The sequence below is a fragment of the Artemia sp. Qi Xiang Cuo genome, chromosome 17, assembly GCF_049724085.1.
Source record: "Artemia sp. Qi Xiang Cuo chromosome 17, ASM4972408v1, whole genome shotgun sequence".
Taxonomy (NCBI): domain Eukaryota; kingdom Metazoa; phylum Arthropoda; class Branchiopoda; order Anostraca; family Artemiidae; genus Artemia; species Artemia sp. Qi Xiang Cuo.
Window position 1 is genome coordinate 56,604,427 of NC_142810.1, and position 27,223 is coordinate 56,631,649.

General features: G+C 34.7%; 1 protein-coding gene across 1 annotated transcript in view; it reads left to right on the forward strand.

Moving 5' to 3' along the window:
- Positions 1–27,223, forward strand: part of LOC148942392 (merlin-like) — a 150,556-nt gene that overhangs the window by 61,142 nt on the left and 62,191 nt on the right. Inside the window, 3 exon segments of the mRNA XM_089103541.1 lie at positions 8,688–8,897; positions 21,846–21,881; positions 21,884–21,954. Of these exon segments, the coding sequence (XP_088959667.1) occupies positions 8,688–8,897; positions 21,846–21,881; positions 21,884–21,954 (317 nt within the window).

A 27,223-nucleotide genomic window follows, 5' to 3' on the forward strand; every position in this document is an offset into this window, starting at 1 on the left:
TATCACAAATAAGCATCGATAAATAAATGAAACCCAAAACGAACAGAAATTACAATAATCATCCGAGTCAAACTCAAAACGTGCCGAAATTAACTTGAGTAGGGCTCAAAACCCCTATGCCTTCCCAAGGCCAGAACATAATTTGCACTTTACTGAAAAAATATAAATAGTTTTACTTTTATAACTTTAATAAATCCAATGATATTAAGATTTTGATTGCTAAATATCAGTGTATGTATATTAAACTGACAATCCACAATCATTTGTATTTTTTTCAGTAAAGTGCAAATTATATTCTGGCCTTGGGAAGGCATGGGGTTTTGAGCCCTACACATTTTAATTTCTGCTCGTTTCGAGTTTGACTCGGTTATTTATTCTAATTTCTGTCCATTTTGGGTTTCATTTTTTTATCGATGCTGATTTGTGGTAGTTTCAAGCTTCGTAGATTATTTTTATTTTATTTTTGCTCAATTTTAGTTTAATGGAGTTCTTTACTTTTCGTTGAAAAACTTATTTTGTGGAAAAAGCTTTTTTAATTTCTGTTCGTTTTATATGGACATAGGCTTTTCAGGGAAAAAGAAAATAATTCTTTTAATCTTTTCGTTCTTTTAAGACTTTATTGTTTGGCCTTCTATTTGTATGTTAGAGAAAAATATTCAGTAATTTTTAACAACATACCCCCTTTTAAGAATCTGGACACAAATAGTAGTGTTTAATTTAGTTTCATACCTCCTTTATTTGACCTGAAATAGAATAATTGATACCATTCGCAAAAAAAAAAAAAAAATCTGTTTACTTTCTTTTATAGCTCTGATACACTTACTCCATTTTGATTTGGTTAAATTTTAAGAGCAGAAGTAGCCCTGAAAGTTTGAACATAATATCCTCAGTCGTTCTTGGGATACTGCTGAGATGCCTTATTGGGAATTAGCATTAACACAGTGCATTTTGATTTAATCTTAAGGCAACATGTAGTTTTTAAACATAATGGGCAAATGGGAGGGTGGGCGTGGGAGGTGAACTACTTGCCCTCCAATCATTTTCGACTATTAAAAAGAGCATTAGGCCTTTCTATTTTCAATCGAAAGAGCCCTTTTTGAAGTTCCTAAGACAACTCCTTCGATACGAAGTGCCCTCGTCTAAACAAAAAAAAAAGAAAAAAATAATAATACATTGTACCCACATCGATCTTTACTATAAAAATGTCAAGCCATCCAATCATTTTCGACTATCAAAAAGGGCACTAACCCTTTCAATTTCCAATCGAATGAGCCCTTTTTGAGTTTCTACGACAACGCTTTCTACAAACACCTTATATGCCCCCAGGGCATAAATTAGAACCCTTTTCTGAGGGCTCTGAGGGGGGGTTGTCATCCTCAAAGACCTAAGTTCCAGAACTTTCAACTACGTTAAACAAAATGGCTATCTCAAAATTTTGATAGGATGTGTTTGGGGAAATGGTGGACGTGAGAGGAGCGTTAGTCGCCCTCCAATCACTTTCAACTATTAAAAAAGGGCACTACCCCTTTTAATTTCCAATCGAATGAGCCCTTTTGAAGTTTCTACGACAACGCTTTCAATAAAAACCTTATATGCCCCCAGGGCATAACTTACAACCCTTAGCCTGTTAATTAATTTTCTAGCATTATCATAGGCAGCGCTATTGCGCTGCCTATGATAATGTCTTCGAAAATTGTAAGTACCAGCGTAATCAATCCAATTTGATTTAATTTTTTCTTCTTGGTACTTAACGTCTTTGGCCAAAAGAAAGCAAGAATTCCTGGATTGGAGTGGGAAGAGATAAACAGAGACAAGTGCTCCAACTAGAGGAGGGATACCCTATCCCATATTTTGAAAAAAAAACTAATTTTGGTATTTTCGTTGAAAAATACCTTTTTTTAAAATTTAATTGAAAAAGACCGAATTGCATCTACACCTGCATGTATTCCAAGGGGAAAATATTCCAAGGGGCTGTCCGCTTCCAAAACTCATGTACAACAAATGGTACGCACCACGCACGGCGGGAGTGTGGCATTTGCGTGGCGAAGAAGCATGTAAATAATGGGGTGGAGAGTAGTCAACCTCTCTGAATATTAGTAATCTAAACTATTTGTGTTTGATGGTTTTTAATTTTTTGGTTGCAAATTCATTGTCATTTAATCATTATTATTCTTCATTATCTTGTTGCCCCTATTGTTTCTTCATTGTCATTTGTTGCCCTTAATTGTTGTTCTTAATTATTAAGTGTCTTTTCTACGGAACTCCGTTGTGAGTGAATCAATCAAGTGCTTTGACGACAGGCAGACTCCTACCTCCTCCCTTTCTGCCATCTCCTCGTTCCTCATCCTTATGCCCTTGCAGCTCAAATGTATGGACTAGGACAAAGCCTTTATTAGCCCCTCCCCTCATTTCACCATTTAGCCTTCATTTCCTCATACCTCAAAGGTATATACAAAGATTAAAACTACATTTGCCCCCCCCTGCCCTAAAAGGCGAATAAAATGCATTCAGGGCCAAGCCTTTAAACATTTTCAAATAAAAACAATCTTTTTAAACTGAAAGTAAGGAGCAACATTAAATCTTAAAACTAATAGTAAGTATTACGTATGTGCTCTTCACGCTAAATTTTTTTAGTACTTTTAAAAAGTCTTCTTATTGTTCTAATTAAACGACCCTTGTGTTTCAGGAGTCGTTCATAAAAAATTGGGACAAAAAATTAAACTTAAGCGTAAAGAGCAAGGTATTGAAGAGGGGGCAACCCTTCTCATACACGTAAAAATTGCTGTTTGTTTTCAGTTTTAATTTTGCCCCTTACTTTCAGTTGAAAAACTTCTTTTTTGATCTAAGTTCTTATCATTTTTTAAACAATGTCGGGAAACTCATCTGTCCCTCTCAGCAGAAAATTCGCATATACCCCCCCCCCCGCCTAACCGACAAATGTATGCATACTTCCCAATAACAAATACTGTACGTAAACAATAGGCATATTTCATAACTTAAAGACCTTTCCTGAGGGGCTGGGGGGGGGGTCATCTTATGTCCAAAGATATAGTTACTGGACCTTTCAATTATGTTGGACAAAATGGCTATCTAAAAATTTCGATCAGATAACTTTGGTGAAAAGGGGGCGTGGGAGGGGGCTAGCTGCCCTCCGATATTTTTCGGTGATTTCAATAGGGTACTGGAATTTTAAAACTTTCCTTAGAATGACCCCTTTCTCGATATTCTAGGACCATTCGTTCAGTACAATCATCCCCGGGGAAAAAATAAACATGCATCCGTGTGATCTTTCTTCTGGCAAAAACACAAAATTCCATATTTTTATAGATTGTAGCTGGAAACCTCTACAGCAGGGTTCTGTGATATGCTGAGTCTGATGGTGTGATTCTCATTCAGATTATTTGACTTTTAGAGGGTGTTTCCTCTCCTTTTTCGAAAATCAAGTAAATTTTCTCCGGCTCGTTGTCTTTGATGGCTAACACTAAACTTAATGAAACTTATATATCTGAATAATAAGCCGATTGTTTTGAAATATTTATTGGGATCAAAATTCCCTTTTTTAGAGTTTCGGTTACTCGTGAGTCGCGTCACTCATTGCTAACAGTTCGTTACCACAAACTGTTTGATAAAGATTGGCCTTAGCTATATTGACCTCTGAAAGTTTCTGTAATTGTGGTTTGTTCTTTTTTTTTTTTTTTATTAAGAAAATAATGCAATTGTTTCCAAGTGGCAATCAGATTTTTTCCACTTATGGTTATCTGTCTGCCAAGAAATGGGTTATGTCAATATCGCAATATGTTTTTCGATAAGGCTGGACAAAAGGAAGGAAAATATTAAACTTTATGTTTTTAGAATCATCCATTTTTAATATATACTCTGACCTTGCACATCTGCTTCACAGACGGTTTTTAGGCCCCTCCCTAAAAAACTCAAAAACCCATACAAAATTCATTTATATCCATTTTTGCTACGTTTTTACGAGTCAAAAAACATTTCGGAAGGGGGTTCAAACTCCCATTATTTTTTTTTTTTTTTTTTTTTTTTAAATTAAGGGGAGCAAAATTTCAAACAAATAATGTAACAGTTATAATAATTTTGTAAGTTTTGTAATTTAACTAATAAAATAGAGGGTGCAGTTAATACATAAAAATAATTAAATAATAGCAATTAAAAAAAATTAAATGAAAATAATTAATAATAATTAAATAACTTAAATAATAAATTAAAAGGTAATTATTAATTAATTAATGAATTGAAAATAATTTTGTTAATAAATGAAAATTTTGTTAAAATTTGGCCTGAAAATTTTGTGGGAAGTAGGGGGGGCGGGGCTAATCAAGATTTTGTTCCGGGCGCAAGAGAGGCTAGAATTACCACTGGTCTATTTAGACCTTCCCTAATTACCATTTAAAAACAAATGAATAGAGACAGAAATGGACAAGAAAAGAAATCAAGAGATAAAAAGAAGTCTCTGGTTGTGGCGGGACACCCATGAACCGAAAGTTACCTGATTTTCGAAAAAGTGGGGAAATACCCCCTTCCCGAAAGTCAAGTGATTTTAATGAAATTCTCACCATCGAATTTATTATATCAGATAACCCTACTGTAGAGGTTCCAAACTCCTAACTAGAAAAATGTGGAGCTTTATATATTTTTCCAGAAGAAAGATTACGGATGCGTGTCTATTTGTTAGGTTTTTATTTTTGTTTTTATTTTTCCAGGGGCGATCGTATCAAATCAATAATCCTAGAAGATTTGGAAAGGGTTCATTCGAGCGAAAATTAAAAGCTCTAGTGGCCTTTATAAATAACCAATATTGTAGGGCAGCTGTCCTCCCTCCTACGCTCTTTTTTCCCAAAAGACTTGCGATCAAAATTTTGAGATTGTCATTTTGTTCGGTATAGTTGAAAGGTACAATGACTATGGCTCTAGGGATGACATAACCCTCACAGGCCTTGGGGAAAGGATTGTATATTATGCAATTTGTCCATTGTTTACATATTGTGTTTGTTGTTGGAAAGTATGTACATTTTTTGGAGGGGGGATGTTCCACTGGGGAGGATTTTTCGTGAGGCTTACAGGGGAGAGGTGAAGGATTGCCTAGAATGACTTGAAAAATGGTCAAAAATTGCATCATAAACAAGTTTTTTCAACTGAAAGTAAGGATTAACACTAAAACTTAAACCAGACAAAAATCGTTCCGTATATGAGGGGGGCTATGCCTTTTTTACCCCTCGCTCTTTACGCTAATGTTTTACTTTTTGTTCCAATTCTTTACGATCGGCTCCAGAAACACAAAGGAAATTGAATTTGAATGAGAAGTACTTTTAAAGAACTTTAGCACTTTAGTGTAAAGAACGAGGGTTGGAGAAGGGGCAACCCTCCTCATATACGGACTAATTTCTATTCGTTTTAAGTTTTAATGTTGATCCTTAGTTTCAGTTGATAAAGACTTTTTTCTTTATTTACTATTTACTCGAGTCTGTTGCTTCACTATAGATGTTTCGAAAACAGTCTAAGCCATTCTTGTGACTTTAGAAGCCACATTCATGTGACTTTAGAAGCCATATTCTCTTTGGCTTCTAAATGGAGGGCGAAGACCAAAAGACCAATAATACATTTTCCGAAAATATTCTATAAATTGAAAATTTTCCTGTCATGACTGCATGTGAAGAGTCCCAATAATTGCGATGCTCACTAATTAACTAATTAATGATTCTTATTTTATATTATTAACCATTTAGATTAATTACTATTAAGTAAGTATTAATCATAATAAATTTGATGAATTATTATTAATTGTAATTGCAATTTAAAATTAATTATATAAATCATGTATCTGTTTATTGTTTGATTCGTGGTTGGTTTATTCACTGTTTAGTTATTTAATTCGCTATTAGCAGTGTAATAAACCCCACTGTCTTTAGCAGTTGAAAAATTTCAGCCCGTGATTGCAAGTGAAAAATTCCAATATTTGCGATATCCGCTATCTAAATATTTAGTTATTCTTATTAATTTGAATTAATTATTAGCTAATTAGTTTTAGTTTTATTTAATTCGTCATTTAATTATTTTTATTCGCTATTTAATTATTGAATCAGTGAAGCCCCAATTACTCAAGTGATTGAAAATTTTCAGTGTTTGTAAGTGAACAGTCCAGGTAATTGCGGTATCTGAGTCAGTTTCAAAATTGGCAAACAGTAAAGTTTCGTTAAACTGCGAATTTTAAAATGCGCTATTGTTTTTGTTTTTTTGAATAAGGTGTGTTATGTTTATTCAAGATATTGCTCATAATTATATATGATGGTTTGTATATCTTGTCATTCCTAAATCGTTGCTTTTATCATGTAAGTTTTTTTAAGGTTTTATTTGTTTTAATTAGGAACTGAAGGCGGACCACGAATCTTGGTCCAACATTTCTGCTCTTTTTATTTCTAGATTGGCCTAATCGCCTTAGTTTCTTGGTATATTTTTCTTAGAACAGTTCTGAGGATTCACATTTTCTTAGAAAGTTTGTCGATTTTTGCTATCAGTTTTACCGATTTAGTCAGTTTTTTATTTAATAAAAAAAATAAAAAATAAATGGGTTATGATGCATAAGGGATCAAGGCGTCTTCTCATATATTTTTGGAATACTTTATGCATATACATATTCTATTAAAAAATTGTTTGGTTGGTTGAATCCAAGGCCGCATCCAGGGGAAGGGGTTAGGGGGTTTAACCCCCTCCCAAAATTTTTTTCCAACTCGTATAAACGTGGCAAAAATGCACATAAATGAATTGTTGGTGCGTTTACAATTTTTTACCCGCCCCGCCCCCCCGGGCACAAATCCTGGCTACAGCCCTGCTTGAATCACTTATATTTCTTTAGTCAGGGTCTTTTCTGTTGAGTTACAAAAATAAAAGGTGTTGTAATGGGAGAGGAATCATACTAACTGATTAAAACTTCCTCTGATTTCTTTAATACATTTCATGGTTTCTTAGAAAGTTTTATCTGTTGCTTTTACTAGTTTTACGGAGTGAACGTCAAAAATAAAAGGTGCTACAATAAGAAATGAATCATATTGGTTGATTAAGTTTATCTAAGATTTTTCCTAGAACACTTCATGCAGATCCTTAGTTTCTTAGAAAGTTGGGGACAAAAGTCCCCAAAAAAGGCATTCCCGAAAACACTTTTTTTCTTGTTGGCTTGAAACTTGTTTCCCTAACTCTTTGGACCATAGGAACCTCAATGCAAAAGAATAATATTTTGAAAAATATTTGCTCTCCCGAAACTATGGCCCGATAAAAGTTTAAAAAATCAGTTTTTTTCGAATTTCTTGAAACTACGACTTTAAGTTCTTGAGCCAAAGGGAGTCATATAATGAAAAGATTATGTTGGGGCCACATGTCAACCAATATGGGCCCGAAAATGAACTGAAAACTTTTTTGGATTGTTTGAAGCTTGTATGTTAAATTCCAAGTGCCAAAGTGACCCCAATGCCCAAAAAGAAAGAAAAAATATATATGTTCTGGAAACGGGGCCAGGTAGTAAGACCCGTGACCAAGGGGATCCTAATATTCAAAAGTTAGAAAAAAATGTTGGCTGGCCCTAATATATGGGCTGAATAGGCGACAAAAAAAAACTTTAATCTCGAACGGCTTGAAACTTACATCTGTTCTTCGGCAAAGGGATCCCCAATGCTGAAAACAAATTTTGTACGGTACTGAATTTAGCTCTATTAGTCCTTGGGACTTCAATGCACTTAAGAAAATTGAAAAAATATAGATTTGCAAAAAAAGGACTAGAAAAAGGGCAAAACAAACTTTTTTTTTTACCTAACGGCTTGGAAATCCTGGGTCAAGGCAACCCTGATGTACAAGAATTCATTCACATGTGCTTAAGAGCCCCTCCCAAGTAGAAGAAAAACAATAATATCTAGGTAGGCTACTTGAAAAGAAAAATTCTTAGAATAATTAAGTTCTTCACTTTCAATTTAAATTTTCCGTTTTAAAATACTACTTTTTTTTAACCAAACATAGACAATTTTTGAAGGATTTTGTTTGTCGAATTAAATGCTTTAGTTTTTTTGGGGTATCATTAAATGGTTCACCAGCTGTTTTCTACACATTCGAAAGGAATATAGTGATGACAATTTACTGCACATGGTGCAAATTTAAATGGCACAAATTTGCTGAAAATGGTTCAAAATGGTGATAATTTACTGCAAATCTTACTTAGTTTTAGCATTGGTGGGAGTCAAACGATGAAATGTCCCGCCTGTTACCAATGGATCTTGGAATCACCTCTGATGACCTCCATCTTTGTGCTGCAGCTTTGCCGACGGCCTTCAGCCAGTCTCTGTCCCATCTCTGATCATTCCTCAGGAAACTCTCCCGTTTCAAACAAATCGGGGCATCCGCAGGGGGGGGGGGGGATATGGTAATTCGGGTTTCCACCTCGTGCATGCTCCTGGCACAGCTTTGCTTATATTCTCTTGATTTTTATTCTAACACGATCAAGTTGACTCTTTCTTGAGACCAATTCACGAAAATGCAGTGGAATGAATAAATATTTTCTCGTCTTGTTAAATAAAGGTAACAATTGGGGGGGACTCGCCGCTCCAATCAGTACCCCTGCTCTAGTACAATCCTGATTGTAACTTGACTAAACTGGATATTCATTTTATATTCAATTTTATTTATAGAATAAAAAGGATACAGAGCTCTGGCTGGGTGTAACATCTCTAGGGCTGAATATTTATGAGAAAGACAACCAATTACAGCCAAAAATAAATTTCCCATGGTCTGAGGTTAGAAATGTTTCATGTGAAGATAAGAAATTTGTTATTCGACCCGTGGACAAGACTGCACCGAATTTTGTCATTATCACGGAAAACCCTAAAGTTAACAAAGTGGTGAGCCCTTTTTTTATATTTTTGTACAGTTTGTTTATTAAAAAAAGACTAATTTTAAGAAAAATACATGAAAATATATGAAAATTCTAAAAATCTTGTAATTTCGGGAAAGTCACATCTCGTTGGAAATGTTTCATGTGAAGATTTAAAGTTTGTTATTTGACTTGTTGACAATAGTCAGCTTAATTTTTTCTATTATCACAGAAGACTCTAAAATCAACAAAGCGGTGTGTTTTATATGTCCAAATTTTTCTGGTGAGAGAGAAATTTGATCGAACTTGCTGAAGGATTTTGGACAACAAGTAGAAAAAAAAACTATTTGGCCAAAATTATTGCCGAAGTAACAAAAAATTAGCGCCATTAGTGTCTAGTAACAATTTATCAGTAAAATTTATCAGTAAATTTATCAAATTTATCAGTAAAATTTATCAGTAAATTTATCAAATTTATCAGTAAAATTTATCAGTAAATTTATCAAATTTATCAGTAAAATTTATCAGTAAATTTATCAAATTTATCAGTAAAATTTATCAGTAAATTTATCAAATTTATCAGTAAAATTTATCAGTAAATTTATCAAATTTATCAGTAAAATTTACTCGATAAAATGTTACAAAATTTACGAAATAATTTTGGAAAAGTAGTAGCATATTGTTTTAGCCAAATTGCAACAAGAATTGATGTAGTGGCGTAGAAAGGGGGGTGCCCCAGATGCCATCGCTGCAGGGGTGACAAAAAATTGATCTGAAAAGGTGGTTTTTCGTCTGTTTTTTAAGTCAAATTGTTGTTTTTCATGAAATATTTCTTTCAAAATGGTTCTTATTACCATCGCCTATCCATTTTGGTCACATCAGTAGTAGGCTAGCTTGAATTAGCCATTTCTTTTTAACACACCCCGCTTAATAAGTGATTAATCACTTGGCCAAAATCAAAAAAATATTTCGCGACCAAAGAAGTTCGTCTGAAGATTTGAGAGAGACATATTTTTTCACTTTTGAGAACTACCTGTTTGTATCAAAACGGAAAAATTCTGTGTCTAGTAGGACACATTCTGTGTATTGTAAAGGCAGTTAAATTTGCAAAAAAAAATTTTGTACAAGATGGACATTCTTGTAGTCAAAAGAAGAAACATCAAGAGAAAGAAATTGATACCTAGAGAGAAAGCTGTCGACAAGCCACTAACGCTTGAAGAAGAGCTAAAAAGACAGATGTTATAGTGTATTGACACGTTTCAAAAAGAAATTGACTATCGCTGCCAAGGCATTGAAAACATATCACTTCGGTTTGCTACCTTAGAGCCCTAGAAATTGCTAACGAGTTGAGAAGCCCAACTGCCAAAATTACTTGCCAGTTTAGATGACAATTAAGAAGACATATCTTCTGAACATATGTTAAATCAAATCCCACGGCTGAGGAAGTTTTTATATTCGGCAAACGTCCCTGAAGAAGAGGCTTGTAATTGGAGTTCTTTGAGACTAGTGGGGGGGAGTGAGACAGTGGAGCTCTACAGTTTTTAGTTGAATTAAGCTTTCAGACTCTATGCCCAATGTAACTTAAGGATTAAGGTTTTATCTAACGCTATGTGTCTTCGTCACATCTTGTGGGAGGAGTTTTTCCAAACTCAAGCTTATTAAGAGTTTTCTCAGATCTACTATGAGCCAAGCTTTACTCTAGCTTAGCTATTTTGTCTATTGCGATGGATGTGGCCGAACAGATCAATTTTATGAAACTATTTCTCGGTTAGTAAGAAGTGTCTTAGAAAGAAGTGTAAAAACTTAGAAGTGAAAGAAGTGTAGAAGTGAAAGAAACTTCGAAAGAAGTGTCTCTGTAAATGGATGGTTTATAAAATGAGTATATGGTGTATGATCTGTTATATTGGAATATGGATGTAGTAATAATGTCAGTCGAACTACTGTCTTCTAAGATGTTGTGTTTTGTTTATAATTTGCTACGCATTAATTGATTTACATTGAAGTGTTTGCGTAAAAATTCTTTAAATTTTTCTTTCGCTTTTTACTTTATATAGTAAAAAGCTTTTACTTTATATAATTTTTATACTTTTTTAATTTTATACTTATTAAATTTTATAATTTATATAATTTTTACTTTATATAATTTACTTTTCTTTTGCTTATTTAATTCCATAGTATAAAAACTATAAAGTTTTTAACTTTAAACGAGTGTTGTTAACTGTATGTTTAACGATTGGGAAAAAAAAGTGGGGGTGGGGGACGCGTTGAAATCCCAACACGGATGTCTAAGACCTTTCAACGCCATCATAATTTACTGGTAGGAGCTAAGAATAATAAAATAGACAAAGCAAATTTTCAACTTTAATCTAAAAGAACAAAAGAACATATAAATGTTTTTACTTTTATAACTTTAATAAATCAAATATAACATTTTGATTAATAAATATCAGTATATGTATATTAAACTAACAAGGCACATTCATTTGTATTTTTTTCAGTAAAGTGCAAATTATGTTCTGGCCTTGGGAAGGTATAGGGGATTTGAGCCCAACTTTTGTTAATTCCTGCTCGTTTTGAGTTTGACTCAGTTATTTACTGTAATTTCTGTTCGTTTTGGGTTTCATGTATTTATCGATGCTAATTTGTGTTAGTTTCACGCTTGCTAGATTATATGATTTTATTTTTGCTCATTTTTGGTTTAATGGAGTCCTTTACTTTTCTTTGAAAAATTTATTTTGTGGAAAAAGTTTTTCTTAATTAAATCTTGTTCGTTTTATATTGACATAGTATTTCCAGGGAAAAAAAAATAATAGTTTTAAATATTTTCGTTTTTTAAGACTTTATAGTTTGGCCTACTGTTTGTATGCTTGAGAAAGTTTTTCAGTAATTTTTAACAACATACACCCTTTTAAAAATCTCGATACAAATAGTAGTGTTTAATTTAGTTTCATACCTCCTCTAGTTGACCTGAAATAGAAAACTTGATACCATTTGCAAAGAAATCTGTTTACTTTCTTTGATAGCTTGGATAAACTTACGCTATTTTGATTGGCTTAAATTTTAAGAGCAGAAGAAGCCCCGAAAGTTTAAACATATTATCCTCAGTCGTTCTTGGGATACTGCTGAGATACCTCTTTGGGATTTAGCATTAACACAGTGCATTTTGATTTAAAGCAACATTTAGTTTTTAAACATAACCGGCAAATGGAATGGTGGGTGTGGGAGGGGGGTGAGTTGCCCTCCAATCACTCTCAACTATTAAAAAGGGCACTAGCCCTTTCTATTTTCAATCGAATGAGCTCTTTTCGAAGTTTCAACGACAACTCCCTCGATACGAAGTACCCTGGTCTAAACAAAAAAAAAACAAACTTATATTGTACCCACATCGCTCTTTACTATAAAAATGTCAAGCCTTCCAATCACTTTCGACTATTAAAAAGGACACTGGCCCTTTCAATTTCCAATGGAGTTAGCCCTACGATAACGCTTTTGAAGTTTCTACGACAACGCTTTCTATAAAAAAAAAACCTTATATGCCCCCAAGGCATAACTTACAAGCCTTGCCTTGAGGGCTGTGAGGGGATTGTCATCCTCAAATACCTAATTTCCAACCTTACTCCAGAACTTTCAAATACGTTGAACAAAATGGCTATGTCAAAATCTTGATTGGATGTGTTTGTTGAAATGGTGGGCGTGAGAGGGGGGTCAGTTGCCCTCCAATCACTTTCGACTATTAAAAAGTGCACTAGCACTTTCAATTTCCAACTGAATGAGCCCTTTTTGAAGTTTCTACGACAGCGCTTTCTATAAAAAACCATATATACCCCCAGGGCATAACTTACAACCCTTGTCCTGAGGGCTGTGGGGGGAGTGTCATCGTCAAAGTCATAATTTCATGACTTTTTAAGTACTTCGAACGAAATGGCTGTCTCAAAATTTTGATTGGATGTGTTTGGGGAAAAGGTGGGCGTGAGAGGGGGGTTAGTTATCTTCCAAACACTTTCGACTATTAAAAAGGGCACTAGCCCTTTGAATGAGCCCTTTTTGAAGTTTATACGACACATCTTCCTATAAAAACCATATACGTGTATGCCCCCAAGGCATAACTTACAACCCTTGCCCTGAGGGCTGTTGGGAGAGTGTCCTCCTCAAAAACATAATTTCTATCTGGAAATCAACTACGCTGAACAAGTCGGATATCTCAAAATTTTGATTGGAGGTGTTTGCGGAAATGGTGGGCGTGGAAGGGGTGTTAGTTGCCTTCTAATCAATTTTGACTATTAAAAAGGGCCTAGCCATTTCAATTTCCAATCGAATGAGCCCTTTTTGAAGTTTCTACGACAACGCGTTCGATACGAAGTGCCCTGGTATGGAAAAAAAAACTATTCGATACGAAGTCCCTCAAAAATGTTCGGGGGACTGGTGTGCGGGAGAGGGGGGTTAGTTGCCTTCCAGTTACTTTCAACTATTAAAAATGGCTCTGGCCCTTTGAATTTCCTATCGAATGAGCTTCAAGTTTTTACGACAACGCTTTCTGTAAAAACCTCATATGCCCCCAGGGCATAACTAACAACCATTGCCCTGAAGACTGTGGGGGGGAGTGTCCAGCTCAAATATATAATTTCCGGACCTTTCAACTGCGTTGAACAAAATGCCTATCTCAGAATTTTGACTGGATGTTTTTGGTAAAATTGTGGGCGTGGAAGGAGTGTTAGTTGCCCTCCAATCACTTTCAACTATTAAAAATAACACTAGCCCTTTTAATTCTCCAATAGAAGGAGCCCTTTTTTAAGTTTTTACGACAACGCTTTCTATAAAAACCTTATATGCCTCCAGGGCATAACTTACAATCCTTGCCCTGAGGACTCTGGGGGGGGGGGGTTGTCATCCTCAAGGACCTAGTTTCCATAATTTTCAACTACGTGAACAAAATGGCTATCTGAAAATTTTGATTGGATGTGTTTGGGGAAAAGGTGGTTGCGAAAGGGGGGTTAGTTGCCATCCAATCACTTTCGACTATTAAAAAGGGCACTAGCCCATTGAATGAACCCTTTTCGAAGTTTCTACGACAACTCATTTGATACAAAGTGCCCTGGTATGGAAAAAAAATAATACATTGTGCCAACATCGTTCTCAACTTAGGCAGCGCGATTGCGCTGCCTGTGATTCTATTAATGCTCAGGTGTCTATTTCCTAGCAAACTAAATTTAATACAGTAACTTCAGCTACCCTGGTGTTCTCACTGAAGTAAATAATAGCATCTTTTCCCTACGTGGATTAGTTTGCGCCAATTGTATATATATCTATTTTTTTTTTGGTGGTGGTGGTTTTATTGGTTTTTAGTTTTAGTTGGTTTTTTTATCTTGTTCTTCTTGTGTTTCTCTCCTGCTGAAGACGCCTTGTTTTGATACAGGCGAAATATCCGTGTTGTTTTACATTTTTCGTCTTTTCTTTCCACTTGCCGCAGTCTTGTTTGTTGTTGTTTTTTTCATTGAGATTTTTCTCTCTGTTGGTTTTTTGTCATAGCTGGCCAGTTCGGCTTAAGATCTTTCTTTCCTGTTTCTTTTCAAATTACCAATTTTTTTAATGTTGAGCTTCCCTAGAAAAAGTTCCACATCTAAATATTAGTTCTTTTTTCAGTTTATTGAACTTTAGTTTAGGTCTAAACGTTTTAGTATGCCAGGCCGTTTTTCAGAAAACCTGTCCCTGAAATCAGGAAAACTGAAGATTTTTACATCTGCAGCTGATGAGCAAGGAACTTCCAAATCCCTTCCGTGGGGGGTGGGGGGTATTTATTCGATTTTTCCGTTACCGAAAATTTTCGCATCAAGCTCCCTGAGAAAAATTCCGATAATTCCACAAACCAATAATTTAATACTGTCAGACTACCCGAGAACCATAAACCTTGGGCATATTTGACAGTCTGCACTCAAAAGACGTGTCTAGAGCAAAATCTTGGGGGGGGGGGGGGGGGCAAGTGGGACAAGGGTGCCAATAATTGTCCAAATTGACAAACTTATTTTAAAAAAGAGTTGAAAAAAAACGGAATCAGGACGCCATAAAAAATCCTGGGGGGAGGATCCCCCGCCCCCTGGATCCGCCTCTTTCTGCACTAGTATGGTTACTCCAAAATAGTCAAGATTTACCTTAATTTTCCCCGCAGATCTTCTGGGTGGAGGGATAAATTTTGACAGGTCGTAGAAATTGCAGTTAATGAGCTCTTTATCCGTTGGATTTAATATATATTCTAATAGAAGGCCTCACCTTAGTATTTATTTATTGAAAACCCATCATTCACATAGCATGATAAGACGGAGTAGAAAAAAAAAAACATGAACAAGAAACCAATTACTGCACTAACTCTTACTACATTTAACGGTAAAATTACACTACAGAAAATACTAATAATCAGGATTTCATAGGTTGCAATAATTTAATGGGTTGTAGTGCAACTAGCTATTTCATTTTGAAAAGCGTCTGGTTTCGCCGTCTCAAAAGTATTCCCGAGCGATCTTCTGTGATACCATCTCCAGCTCATTTGGGATTGTTTCTCCCCTTTATGCTATTAAAGAAATGCGTTCTACATCCGTACATATAACCGTTCTATATCCTTTTTTGTCACATGCATGATAGTTGGGCTAAACCACTTCATTTGTAAAGAGTAGAAATCAATAACTCAACACCAAAAGTATTCCTAAAATTCCTCTCCCTCAGCCCCTCCCCCTCTTTCTCTCTTCTCTCCTAAAAAGACCTTAAATATACAAAGGGAGCCGAAAAATGTATAATTTCTGATTATTTTGGATAAAGAAATTGTTTTAGCCTTCATCCCCCTAGATAGAAGATTTTGTAGGCTTCTCCCTCCCCCGATGATCTACAGGTGCCCTCGTATCGTCTTGTTCTTTTTTATTGCCCATACTTCTTAATTTTTATATATAGTTATAGGCTATTTACCATAAACTAAAAAAAAAATGTATGATGACAAATGGTCTGCGTTGCGGAGGTACCAATCTCCTGATTCTCTGCCTTCGGCCGGGAGTACGATGCGTGGCTCGGGGGGGGGGGGGCAAGGGATCCCCCGGGTCCCGTGTTTTTCCCCAGGTATCCCCATTTAGAGCTGGGTCAACTCTGGTTGAGCTTACAGAGTCATACCATTGACCCCTGTTTCAAACGTTCCGTTCCAACAACCCTCTTCTCCAATTTTGAAATATGAATGTATTGACAATTTTCATGTGCTATTAGCTCTTAATAAGTAACCTTAAAATTGATACATTTAACACCCATTTAGAGCTGGTTCGACTCTGGCTGAGCTTACAGAGTCATACCATTGACCCCCGTTCCAAACCTAAAAACCAGCGGCACCAGGACTCGAACCCCTGTTCTCCGAATTTCAAGCCTGGAGCGTACACCTAATTACCATAGATAGCTAATTATTTATCGATAAATTTGTTTACATGTCAGTTTTACCCAGATCTTCTAAACTTCTGGATATCATTAATTCCCTATAAGTAGGAGATATCTTGATTAACAACATCTTAAGCAAATAATTTTTGACGTCCATAGGACAAAGTTGCACTAAGAGCTTAGTTTGTTTCTTAGAATTTCGCTCAAAATATACTTTTATTTGTAGACAAATTAAGTGTGAGTAAGTTGACGAGTCCATGGATATAATATGATAAATAAATATTTTTGCTTGTACTGTATCCAAAATTGACTGAAAACAGTTTGATTTTTAGCTCTTTCTGATGTTTTTTATTTAATCAATTTGACTAGTAAATAGACAATAATATGGCGTGATAGATAATAAATAATGATGTAAGTTGTCTAAACAGCAAAACTGAATTTTGCGAAATTAAAAAAAAAAAATCTGAAATCACGAGACGTGTCTGTATTTTTTTTTTTTTTTTTATCAATTTTGGATTTCTGAAAGGAAAAGAAATAGCTATGATTGATTAAGTAAAACATAAACAAATAGAAATAATCAGTCTTAGTCTTAACTTAGAATAAAAATAAATTACCACAAATAAGATACCCCCCCCCCCCCCGTTACGTTTGTCTAAAGACTAGAATGTAATTTGCACTTTCTGAAAATGTTTTTTTCTTCTTTATTTTTAGGATAATAACATATGTTGATAGAAACTTGTAGGAACCGAATGTGTAGTTTTGGAGTTCAAATAATAAGATAAATGAAAATTTGCTTCTACTCTAGCTAGAATAGGATGAAAGTATTTTGATTTTTAGCTATTAAGAAACTAAAAAATATTTTGGGGAATTTATTTAAGTCTCGCTTATGAAAAAATAAAGAAGCTGAACGATTTAATCAACTTAAACACAAAGAAAAGTACCAATCCTCACCCAGTGGGGACTGTTGTGCTACTTTCTATCCTGTTTTGCAATTAGCTTATCAATTTAACATATGGGGAGGATTTTTCAGGGATAAATTTTATGGGGGTAAGTTTTCCACGGGGGGGGGGGATTCTACAAAAATCACACACAGTTATTTTTATGCGTACCTCTGTCTCTTTGGCTGCAGAATTTCACATGTTGGAGAACTTTCTTAAGAGGTTATTGTCTAGGGAATTTTTTTTTTGTTGGTAATTTTATGCGGGAGGGGAGGAGATATTCCGGAATGATTTGAGAAACAATCAGAAATTTAATACAAAAAAAAGAACCAAAGCAAGGTAAGGAGAATTTCCCAGGAGGAATTATCAGGGGGAATTTTTAGAGAAGGGGGAATTTTCAGCAAAGGGGGAATTGTCCGGGAATTTTTTGTTGTTGGAAATTTTATGTGCGAGGGGAGGAGGATTTCCAGAATTATTTGAGAAACAATCAGAATTTTAATGAAAAAAAAAATCAAAGCAAGGTAAGGATAATTTCCCAGGAGGAATTTTCTGCGAAGGGGGAATTGTCCGCGGAAATTCAGCGAAGGGGGAATTGTCAGGGGAATTTTTTTGTTGGAAATTTTCTGGTGTGGAGGGGAGGAGGATTTCCGGAATGATTTGAGAAACAATCAGAACTTTAATAATAGGCAGCGCAATAGCGCTGCCTAAGTAAAGAACGATGTTAGCACAATGTATTATTTATTTATTTTATTTTTTTATCTATACCCGGGCACTTCATATCGAAGGATTTGTCTTAGAAACTTGAAAAAGGGCTCATTCGATTGGAAATTGGAGTGGCTAGTGCCCTCTTTAATAGTCGAAAGTGATTGGAGGGCAACTTGTCCCCCCCCCCACGCCCATCATTCCCCCATACACAACCAATCAAAATTTTGAGATAGCCATTTTGTTCAGCGTAGTTAATTTCCAGATAGAAAATGTTTTTGAGGACGACACTCCCTCGCAACCCTCGGGGCAAGGGTTTTAAGTTATGCCCTGAGGGCATATAAGAACGATGTTGGCACAATGTATTATTTATTATTTTTTTCCTTTAGAGCAGGGCACTTCGTATCAAAGAAGTTGTCATAGAAACTTCAAAAAGGGCTCATTCAATTGGAAATTGGAGTGCCTTGTGCCCTTTTAATAGTCGAAAGTGATTGGAAGGCAACTAACACCCCTTCTACGCCCGCCATTTCCCGAAACACATCCAATCAAAATTTTGAGATAGCCATTTTGTTCAGCGTAGTTGATTTCCAGATAGAAGTCATGTTTTTCAGGAGGACACTCCCCCACAGCCTTCAGGACAAGGGTTGTAGGTCATGCCCTGGAGACATATAAGGTTTTTATTGAAGGTGTTGGCGTAGAAACTTCAAAAAAGGCTCATTCGACTAGAAATTCAAAGGGCTAGTGCCCTTTTTAATAGTCAAAAGTGATTGGAAGGCAACTAGCCCCCCCCCACGCCCATCATTTCCAAAACACATCCAATCAAAATTTTGAGATAGACATTTTGTTCGGCGTAGTGGATTTCCAGATAGAAAATATGTTTTTGAGGAGGACACTCCCCCACAACCTTCCGGGCAAGGGTTTTAAGTTATGCCCTGAGGGCATATAAGAACGATGTTGGAACAGTGTATTATTTATTATTTTTTTCCTTTAAAGCAGGGCACTTCGTATCGAAGAAGTTGCCGTAGAAACTTTGAAAAGGGCTCATTTAATTGGAAATTGGGAGTGGCTTGTGCCCTTTTTAATAGTCGAAAGTGATTGGAAGGCTACTAACACCCCTTCCACTCCCATAATTTCCCGACACACATCCAATCAAAATTTTGAGATAGCCATTTTCTTCAGTGTAGTTGATTACCAGATAGACGACATTCTTTTGTGGAGAGATACACTCCCACAGCCCTCAGGGCAATAATTGCAAGCTGCTTCCCAGGGGAATAATAGTCTTTTACAGATATCGTTTTCGTATAAACTTCAAAAAAGGCTCATTAATTTGGATATTCAAATGACTAGTGCCCTTTTTAATAGTCAAAATTGAATGGAGCCCCACTAAGCCCCCCACGCCTATCATTCCCTTAAACACATCCAATCAAAATTTTGAGATAGCCATTTTGTTCAGCGTAGTGGATTTCCAGATAGAAAATATGTTTTGAGGAGGACACTCCCCCACACCCTTCGGGGCAAGGGTTTTAATTTATGTCCTGAGGGCATATAAGAACGATGTTGGCACAATCTATTATTTTTTTCATTTAGAGCAGGGATCATTAAATTGGAAATTGGAGTGACTTGTGCCCTTTTTAATAGTCGAAAGTGATTGGAAAGCAACTAACGCCCTTTCCACGCCCGCCATTTCCTGGAATACATCCATTCAAAATTTTGAGATAGCCATTTTGTTCAGCGTAGTTGATTTCCAGATAGAAGTTATGTTTTTGAGGGGGACACTCCCCCACAGCCCTGAGGGCAAGGGTTAAGTTATGCCCTAGTGGCATATAAGGTTTTTATAGAAGGTGTTGTCTAAGAAACTTCAAAAAAGGCTGATTCGATTGGAAATTCAAAAGGCTAGTGCCCTTTTTAATAGTCGAAAGTGATTGGAGGGCAACTACCACCACTCTCATTCCCACCATTTTTCAAAAGACATCTAATAAAAATTTTTAGATAGTCAGTTTACTAAAAGTAGTTTTAAGTTCTGTAAATTAGGTTTTTGAGGTTGACAACCCCCTCACAACCCTCAGGGCATGGGTTGTAAGTTATGCCCTGGGGGCATATCAGGTTTTATAGAATGCGTTGTCATAGAAACTTCAAAAAGGGCTCATTCGATTGGAAATGGAATTGCTAGTACCATTTTTAATAGTCGAAAGTAATTGGAAGGCAACTAACACCCCTTCCACACCCACCATTTCCCAAAACACATCCAATCAAAATTTTGAGATAGCCATTTTGTTCCACCCAATTGGAAGTTCTGGAAGTTATACCTTTGAGCAGGACACTCCCCCCACAATCTTCAGGACAAGGGTTATAAGATATGTCGTTGGGGCATATAAGTTTTTATTTAAATCATTGTCGTAGAAACTTTAAAAAGGGCTCAGTCGATTGGAAATTGAAACGGCTAGTGCCCTTTTTAATAGTCGAATGTGATTTGAGAGCAACTAACTCCCTCTTTCGCCCACCTTTTTGCCAAACAAATCCAATCAAAATTTTGAGATAGCCATTTTGTTCCACGCAGTTTAAAGTTCAGGAAATTATACCTTTGAGCCGGACACTCCCCCCCCTCCCCCCAGTCTTCAGGGCAACGGTTATAAGTTATGCCCTGGGGGAATAAGTTATGCCCTAGGTGAAAGTTTTGGAAATTAGGTCCTTAAGGATGACAACCCATACCCCCCCCACAACCCCCTGGGCAAGGGTTGTAAGCTATGCCCTGGTAAGCTTGACTTTCGGGGTTACTTCTGCTCTTAAAATTTAACCAAATCAAAATAGTGGAAGTGAATGCAAGCTATCAAACAAAGTAAACAGATTTTTTTGCGAATGGTATCAAGTTTACTATTTCTGGTCAACTAGAAGAGGTATGAAACTAAATTAAACACTACTATTTGTGTCCAGATTTTTAAAAGGGTGCATGATGGAAAAAATTGCTGAAAAATTTTCTCCAGCATACAAATAGCAGGCCAAACAATAAAGTCTTAAAAGAACGAAAAGATTAAAAGAATTATTTTCTTTTTCCCTGAAAAGACTCACTCATTAATCATTTAGTCACTCATATATATCTTTATGAGTGAGTAACTCTCATCTCTGAAGTCCCCTTCGATTCCTTGTAGCCTTTTGCATAGTCCCTTTGCTATCTGAACTACAAATTTGAGGTTAGCTAAATAGGTAGACAAAACTTTGAGATAGCCATTTGGTTTAGGATAGTTGAAATATCCAATAACTATGTCTGTGGGGATGAAATTACCCCAATAGGCCTGGGGAAAGGATTGAAAACTATGCAATTTGCGCATTGTTTACATATTGTATTTGTGGATTGCTATCGTTGATGATCGCTGTATCGGTGGATAACTAGTCTTGAAAAGTATTGATGCTTCTGATGCACAAATATTATCCTTTGTTTTAAACATGGTATGTTTCCAATTTGACCTTGATAGCCTCGGATGGTTCTTATAAACAGGTTATGGCAACCAAGATATTGTAAATAAACATTTTTTAATTTCCCTTTCGACCAAGTGTTTAGGAACAGAGGAATTGTCATAGTTTAGTACCTTAGAAATATAAAAAAGAGAAATTGTATTTACAGCTAGAGATTTTACCGACTGACGGGGCATTTTTACCGAATGTTTTTTGTCAATAATTAGCATAATGTTCGTTTCGAAGTCAATATGTCAAATCACTGCACAAGTCGATAAAACCGCGTATTTTCAATTGACATATTTTCGATTGGGCAGGGGGGGGGGGCACAGGATTGAAAAAATGTTAAAAACACAGTTTTGTCGAAAATAAAAAAAAAATATATAGAAAATCACAACACTTTTGAAATGTTGAGATTGCATGGCCTTGAAGCCCTCTTTCCTTGTGAGCGTGTCTGTTTGAAAGTCATGAGATTTTAATTTCAGATCTTGGATCTGTGTAGCGGTAATCATGATTTATACTGCTGAGGCGCAGGCGTCCTGATACAATGGAGGTCCAACAAATGAAGGCACAAGCAAAGGAAGAGAAATTAAGGTAATGCATTATAGTAAGTAGTAAGTTTTATTGCGCTAAATCCCTAGGGCCATGGCAATACAAAACAAAATGAATATTCAATTTTAAATAAATGTCATTGCATAAACATTACATAACGCAAACAATCTACTTCTGTGCTCCATTGCCAACCTGAGAAATCGTATATTAGGTGCATTTAGCCAAGTGGCTAGGGTTCTTATGAACGAAAAGTTCGACATAAAAAAAGCCAAACTTTAGCTGTATAACTAAATATAAATTTAAACCTAATAATTTTATAGTAAATAAATAATATAATAAAATAATGATTAATAATATATAATAATAAATATAATAATATGATAAATGTAATAATAAATTTAACTATAAATATAAATCAAGTATTAAAAATTTAATTAAAATCTCTGTATAATAAAGTAAAATTTAAATAGAAATAAAAATTAGTGATCATACGATGATTGATGCAATAGCTTTTAGAGCGGCGGAACATGTACCTCAATTTAAAAAGTATTTAAAAGATGATTTTTGAGGGGGAATTTGTTAAATTTTATTATGGTTGGGTAGGTTGGGTAGGGGAGGAAGAGGAGGCTACGAAGAGGTAAGGGTGGGCTGGGAACGGAAGGGTGAGTAGGGGCTAAGGTAAGGTTGGAAGGGGCAGGGTGGGGGAGGGGAGAGAGAGTTCAGTATAACGAGTGATGGAGACTGGATTTATTATTATTTTCTTTTTTATATTTTATTTATCTATTATTATTTTTAATCCAGTTATTTATTTATTTTCTATTTGATATATATATATATATATATATATAGGCCTATATATATGTATATATATATATATATATATATATATATATATATATATATATATATATATATATATATATATATATATATATATATATATATATATATATATATATATATATATATATATATATATATATATATATATATATATATATATATATATATATATATATATATATATATATATATATATATATATATATATATATATAATATATATATATATATATATATATATATATATATATATATATATATATATATATATATATATATATATATATATATATATATATATATATATATATATATATATATATATATATATATATATATATATATATATATATATATATATATATATATATATATATATATATATATATATATATATATATATATATATATATATATATATATATATATATATATATATATATATATATATATATATATATATATATATATATATATATATATATATATATATAAACAAATAAGCAGAACAACAGGGAAATTTTTATACAAGACAGTGGAACGCAACTTTAAATGAATATTTCGACCCTATATCCAAGGGCCATCCTCAGCAAAACAGACGAAGTCCTGGTTGAATTTCAACCAGCAGTCCTGGTTCAAACTGATTCAACCAGCAGTCCTGGTTGAATTTCCTTGAACTAATGATATTAGGGCTGTTTTAAAACTTTTTTTAAACAGTTTTAATTATTGAATTTTAATGTAAGTTTATTTTATAGTATTTTTATTCTCTTCGTCCGTTTTGCTGAGGACGGCCCTTGGATATAGGGTCAAAATATTGATTTAAAGTTGCGTTCCACTGTCTTGTATGAAAAATTTCCCTGTTGTTCTACTTATTTGTTTATGATGGAAAGGCAGTGTGGTCTTCGTCGCTGTTTATATATATATATATATATATATATATATATATATATATATATATATATATATATATATATATATATATATATATATATATATATATATATATATATATATATATATATATATATATATATATATATATATATATATACATGTATATTTATATATAGGCTATAGTTTATCTTTTTTTGTTTCTTTATAAATGTTTTAATTAAATAGTTGAGGTTTATGTAAATATTTGGGTTATTAGGTAAGTAGTTGCATGGACTTTCGCGCGATCGCAAACCTTCATAGGTTTTCTCCAGCGTGAAAGTGTTGTTTAATTTATTTATATGTTTATGAATGTGGATTAACAAACTTATGAACTTATGAACTTATATGCTCTGGGTTATGGCGCAGAATCTATCTGTGACCCTTCGAACTCTACGTTATTCCACTCAGCTCTAGTTCCTCAGCTCCCATATTCAGCACCCTAGTCTGGCACTCAGGGCTGATTTTAAGAAGAGGAGCAGACCTTTAAGCCTGACAGAGTTCGGCCTAACAAAAATTTAGCCTAACTAAGTTCGGTCTAACAAAAATTTAGCCTAACTAAGTTCGGTCTAACAAAAATTTAGCCTAACTAAGTTCGGTCTAACAAAAATTTAGCCTAACTAAGTTCGGTCTAACAAAAATTTAGCCTAACTAAGTTTGGTCTAACAAAAATTTAGCCTAACTAAGTTCGGTCTAACAAAAATTTAGCCTAACTAAGTTCGGTCTAACAAAAATTTAGCCTAACTAAGTTCGGCCTAACAAAAATTTAGCCTAACTAAGTTCGGTCTAACAAAAATTTAGCCTAACTAAGTTCGATCTAACAAAAATTTAGCCTAACTAAGTTCGGTCTAACAAAAATTTAGCCTAACTAAGTTCGGTCTAACAAAAATTTAGCCTAACTAAGTTCGGTCTAACAAAAATTGTTGAACCAAAAAATACATGTTCTCAAACTAACATGAGACCTGTTTTGTACAGTCTTGCAGGGGAGGGGGTCGAAACTTTAGGAATTTATGTCGGAAACTTAGAAAATGTCCTAAGTTTGGCCTGACAAAAATTGTTGAATAATAAAAATACATAATCTCAAACTAAAATGAGCCCTTTTTTGTACAGTTTTGCAGGAGAGGGGGGGTCGTAAATTAAAAAAACATTGGCCTAATTAAGTTCAGTCTAACAAAAACTGTTGAATAAACAAATACATATTTTCAAAATAAAATGAGACCTTTTTTGTACAGTCTTTCAGGGGGGGGGGGGGTAGGTCGGATCTCGGATGGATTTTAAATTCTGGAAACTGCTCTGTATATCGGATTCAGAATATATTTTGAAAAAAAGTAGGATTTACTGCTATTACGTGTTACCTGTTGGGGGTTGGGCTCGTTTACGCTAAATGATGAAGGAAGTTTGTCGTCAAGTGACTTGTTCCCGGTGTAAGTTTTTGGTATGTTGTTTCTCTGAAGTGCTACGGTTTTAATGTATCAACGTAAGAAGATGACTTAGGATTCTTTCAATAGTTGAGATTCTGTTGTATTAGCTTATTTAATTGTACTTTTGACATTTGCTTTGTATTTCTTTAGACTGCATAGAAGGTTAAGAAACATATAAAAATGAGAAAAGGCCGATATTTTAAAGCAAATTTAAATGAGTCTCTTCCTATTTCCTCTATACCTCCTCCCAAAATTTCCAGTTTTTTTTAATCTTTTCTTACAACCAGAGTCGGGGGTTACAGGTCGGGTACGACCTGACTTTTGTTTGGTCCTAGATAAATGGCCGAAAAAGACAATCCTTCATCCTTCATCATCCTTCTTCATCCTTCATCCTTCAATCCTTCATCCTTCATCATCCTTCTTCATCCTTCAATCCTTCATCCTTCATCTGCAAACCGTGTCCTCCACCTAAGTCAATATAGAAGAGAACCCTCAGAAAATGAGCAGTTTTCATTACCCATTTCACGTTTTTCACTGAGCTTACTGTTTGAAATAAGGTCAGTTAAATGGGTACCCAAAACTGTCCGTAGACAATTTAAAAGTAAAAGTTTTGATATAATATCTTAAAATTTGCAACTCGTTTCACTATAAAATAATATTGAAAACTCTCCGATCCTTTGAATGCTGAAAATCATCATAAATGTTATTAAGATTAAAGAGTATGGATAACTTACAAGATTGGGAACTGGCGCTAGTGTTGACAAAAGAAAGACCCACGACGGCATCTATTGGCGACACTTAGCATTTTTTTTTTTTTCACTGAAATAATAATATTAATTAATTTAGTTTGTATAGTTGGTAAAATTAGTGCAGTAATAAGTATCTGATCTCAGGTCCTGACAAAAAACGATTACAAAGATTGAAAAAAATGCCTAGTGTCGTCAAAAATAAGTAAGCAAGTAAGTAGGTATGACGGCACAAGGCCTTTAAGGTCTAAACTGGTGATGCTTATCTTTGTTTCATGGCCCTTCATCCAGGAAGTGCAGTGGGGGGTTTGGGGTCAGTCATTCTGTGCACACCCTTCCTGCATACCTTCCCTAGATTTCTTCTGGTACCCATTTAGAGCTGGGTTGACTCTGGCTGAGCTTACAGAGTCACGCCCCTAACCCCCGTCCCAAAAAAAATAACCGTTCACGCCAGGAATCGAAACCTTACCCCTCGGACAAAGAATTCCCTACTCAGCGCACCAACACCATGTAGCCAAACGGTAGATGGTGCTGATGTTTTTTTTTTTACTGACACCAGAACCAGTTTCGAGTCATATAAGTAACCCATACTCTTTGATTAAAACTATGAAGATCGTCTATGCCCAGCTCAGATTGAGAATTTGCTGACAGATTAGTTTGAAATGTAATCTGGTGTTACGCAAAGATGCTTTTGTATCCTGAGGTCTATGTGCCGTAATTAGTCACTAAATTTCGTTTGTAAAAATATATGCATGTGAAAAGTGTCTATTGTAGATTGGTTCTAAATGGACGTTTTCCTTAAAAAAACGGCTTCCTGTAAAAAAACCGTAAGTTTTTCTGGAAATTTTCACAGTACTGGAAATTTTCTGGTACTACCCATTTGTTTCGTAAAAAACATTGTAGCACCCTACGAGTGGCATATCTAAGATATTGCAAATTTTTGCTTCGATTTCCGCGATAGTACCGAAACTGTAAATTAGTGGATGACCCTATTGATATACCATCTCAAATAAAAAAGAAAAAAAAATCAAAAATGTTATTTTTTACTTGCCAGTTTTATCCTTCGAGGGCAGTTCAAAAGTTTTGGATTTTGTGCCAATCGTTGGTATTGGTGAGTAATTCGTCTTTGGTTGTTATTAGATTTTTCTAATTTTGGCTGTTACTGAATTTTATTCATTTTTTAATTTTGGTTTTGATTGGTTTGTTTTTTTTACATCGGCTCTCTGTGTTTTGGGTTTTTTCCTTGTCTTTTTTGAGATTTTCCTTAAATATTTTTTTGTTTGCGCTGAAGAACTTTTTAAAGTTGAAGAATTATCTTTACTTTATTTGTGACAACTTTGAATTTTAATTTTGAATAGGTATGATATATGG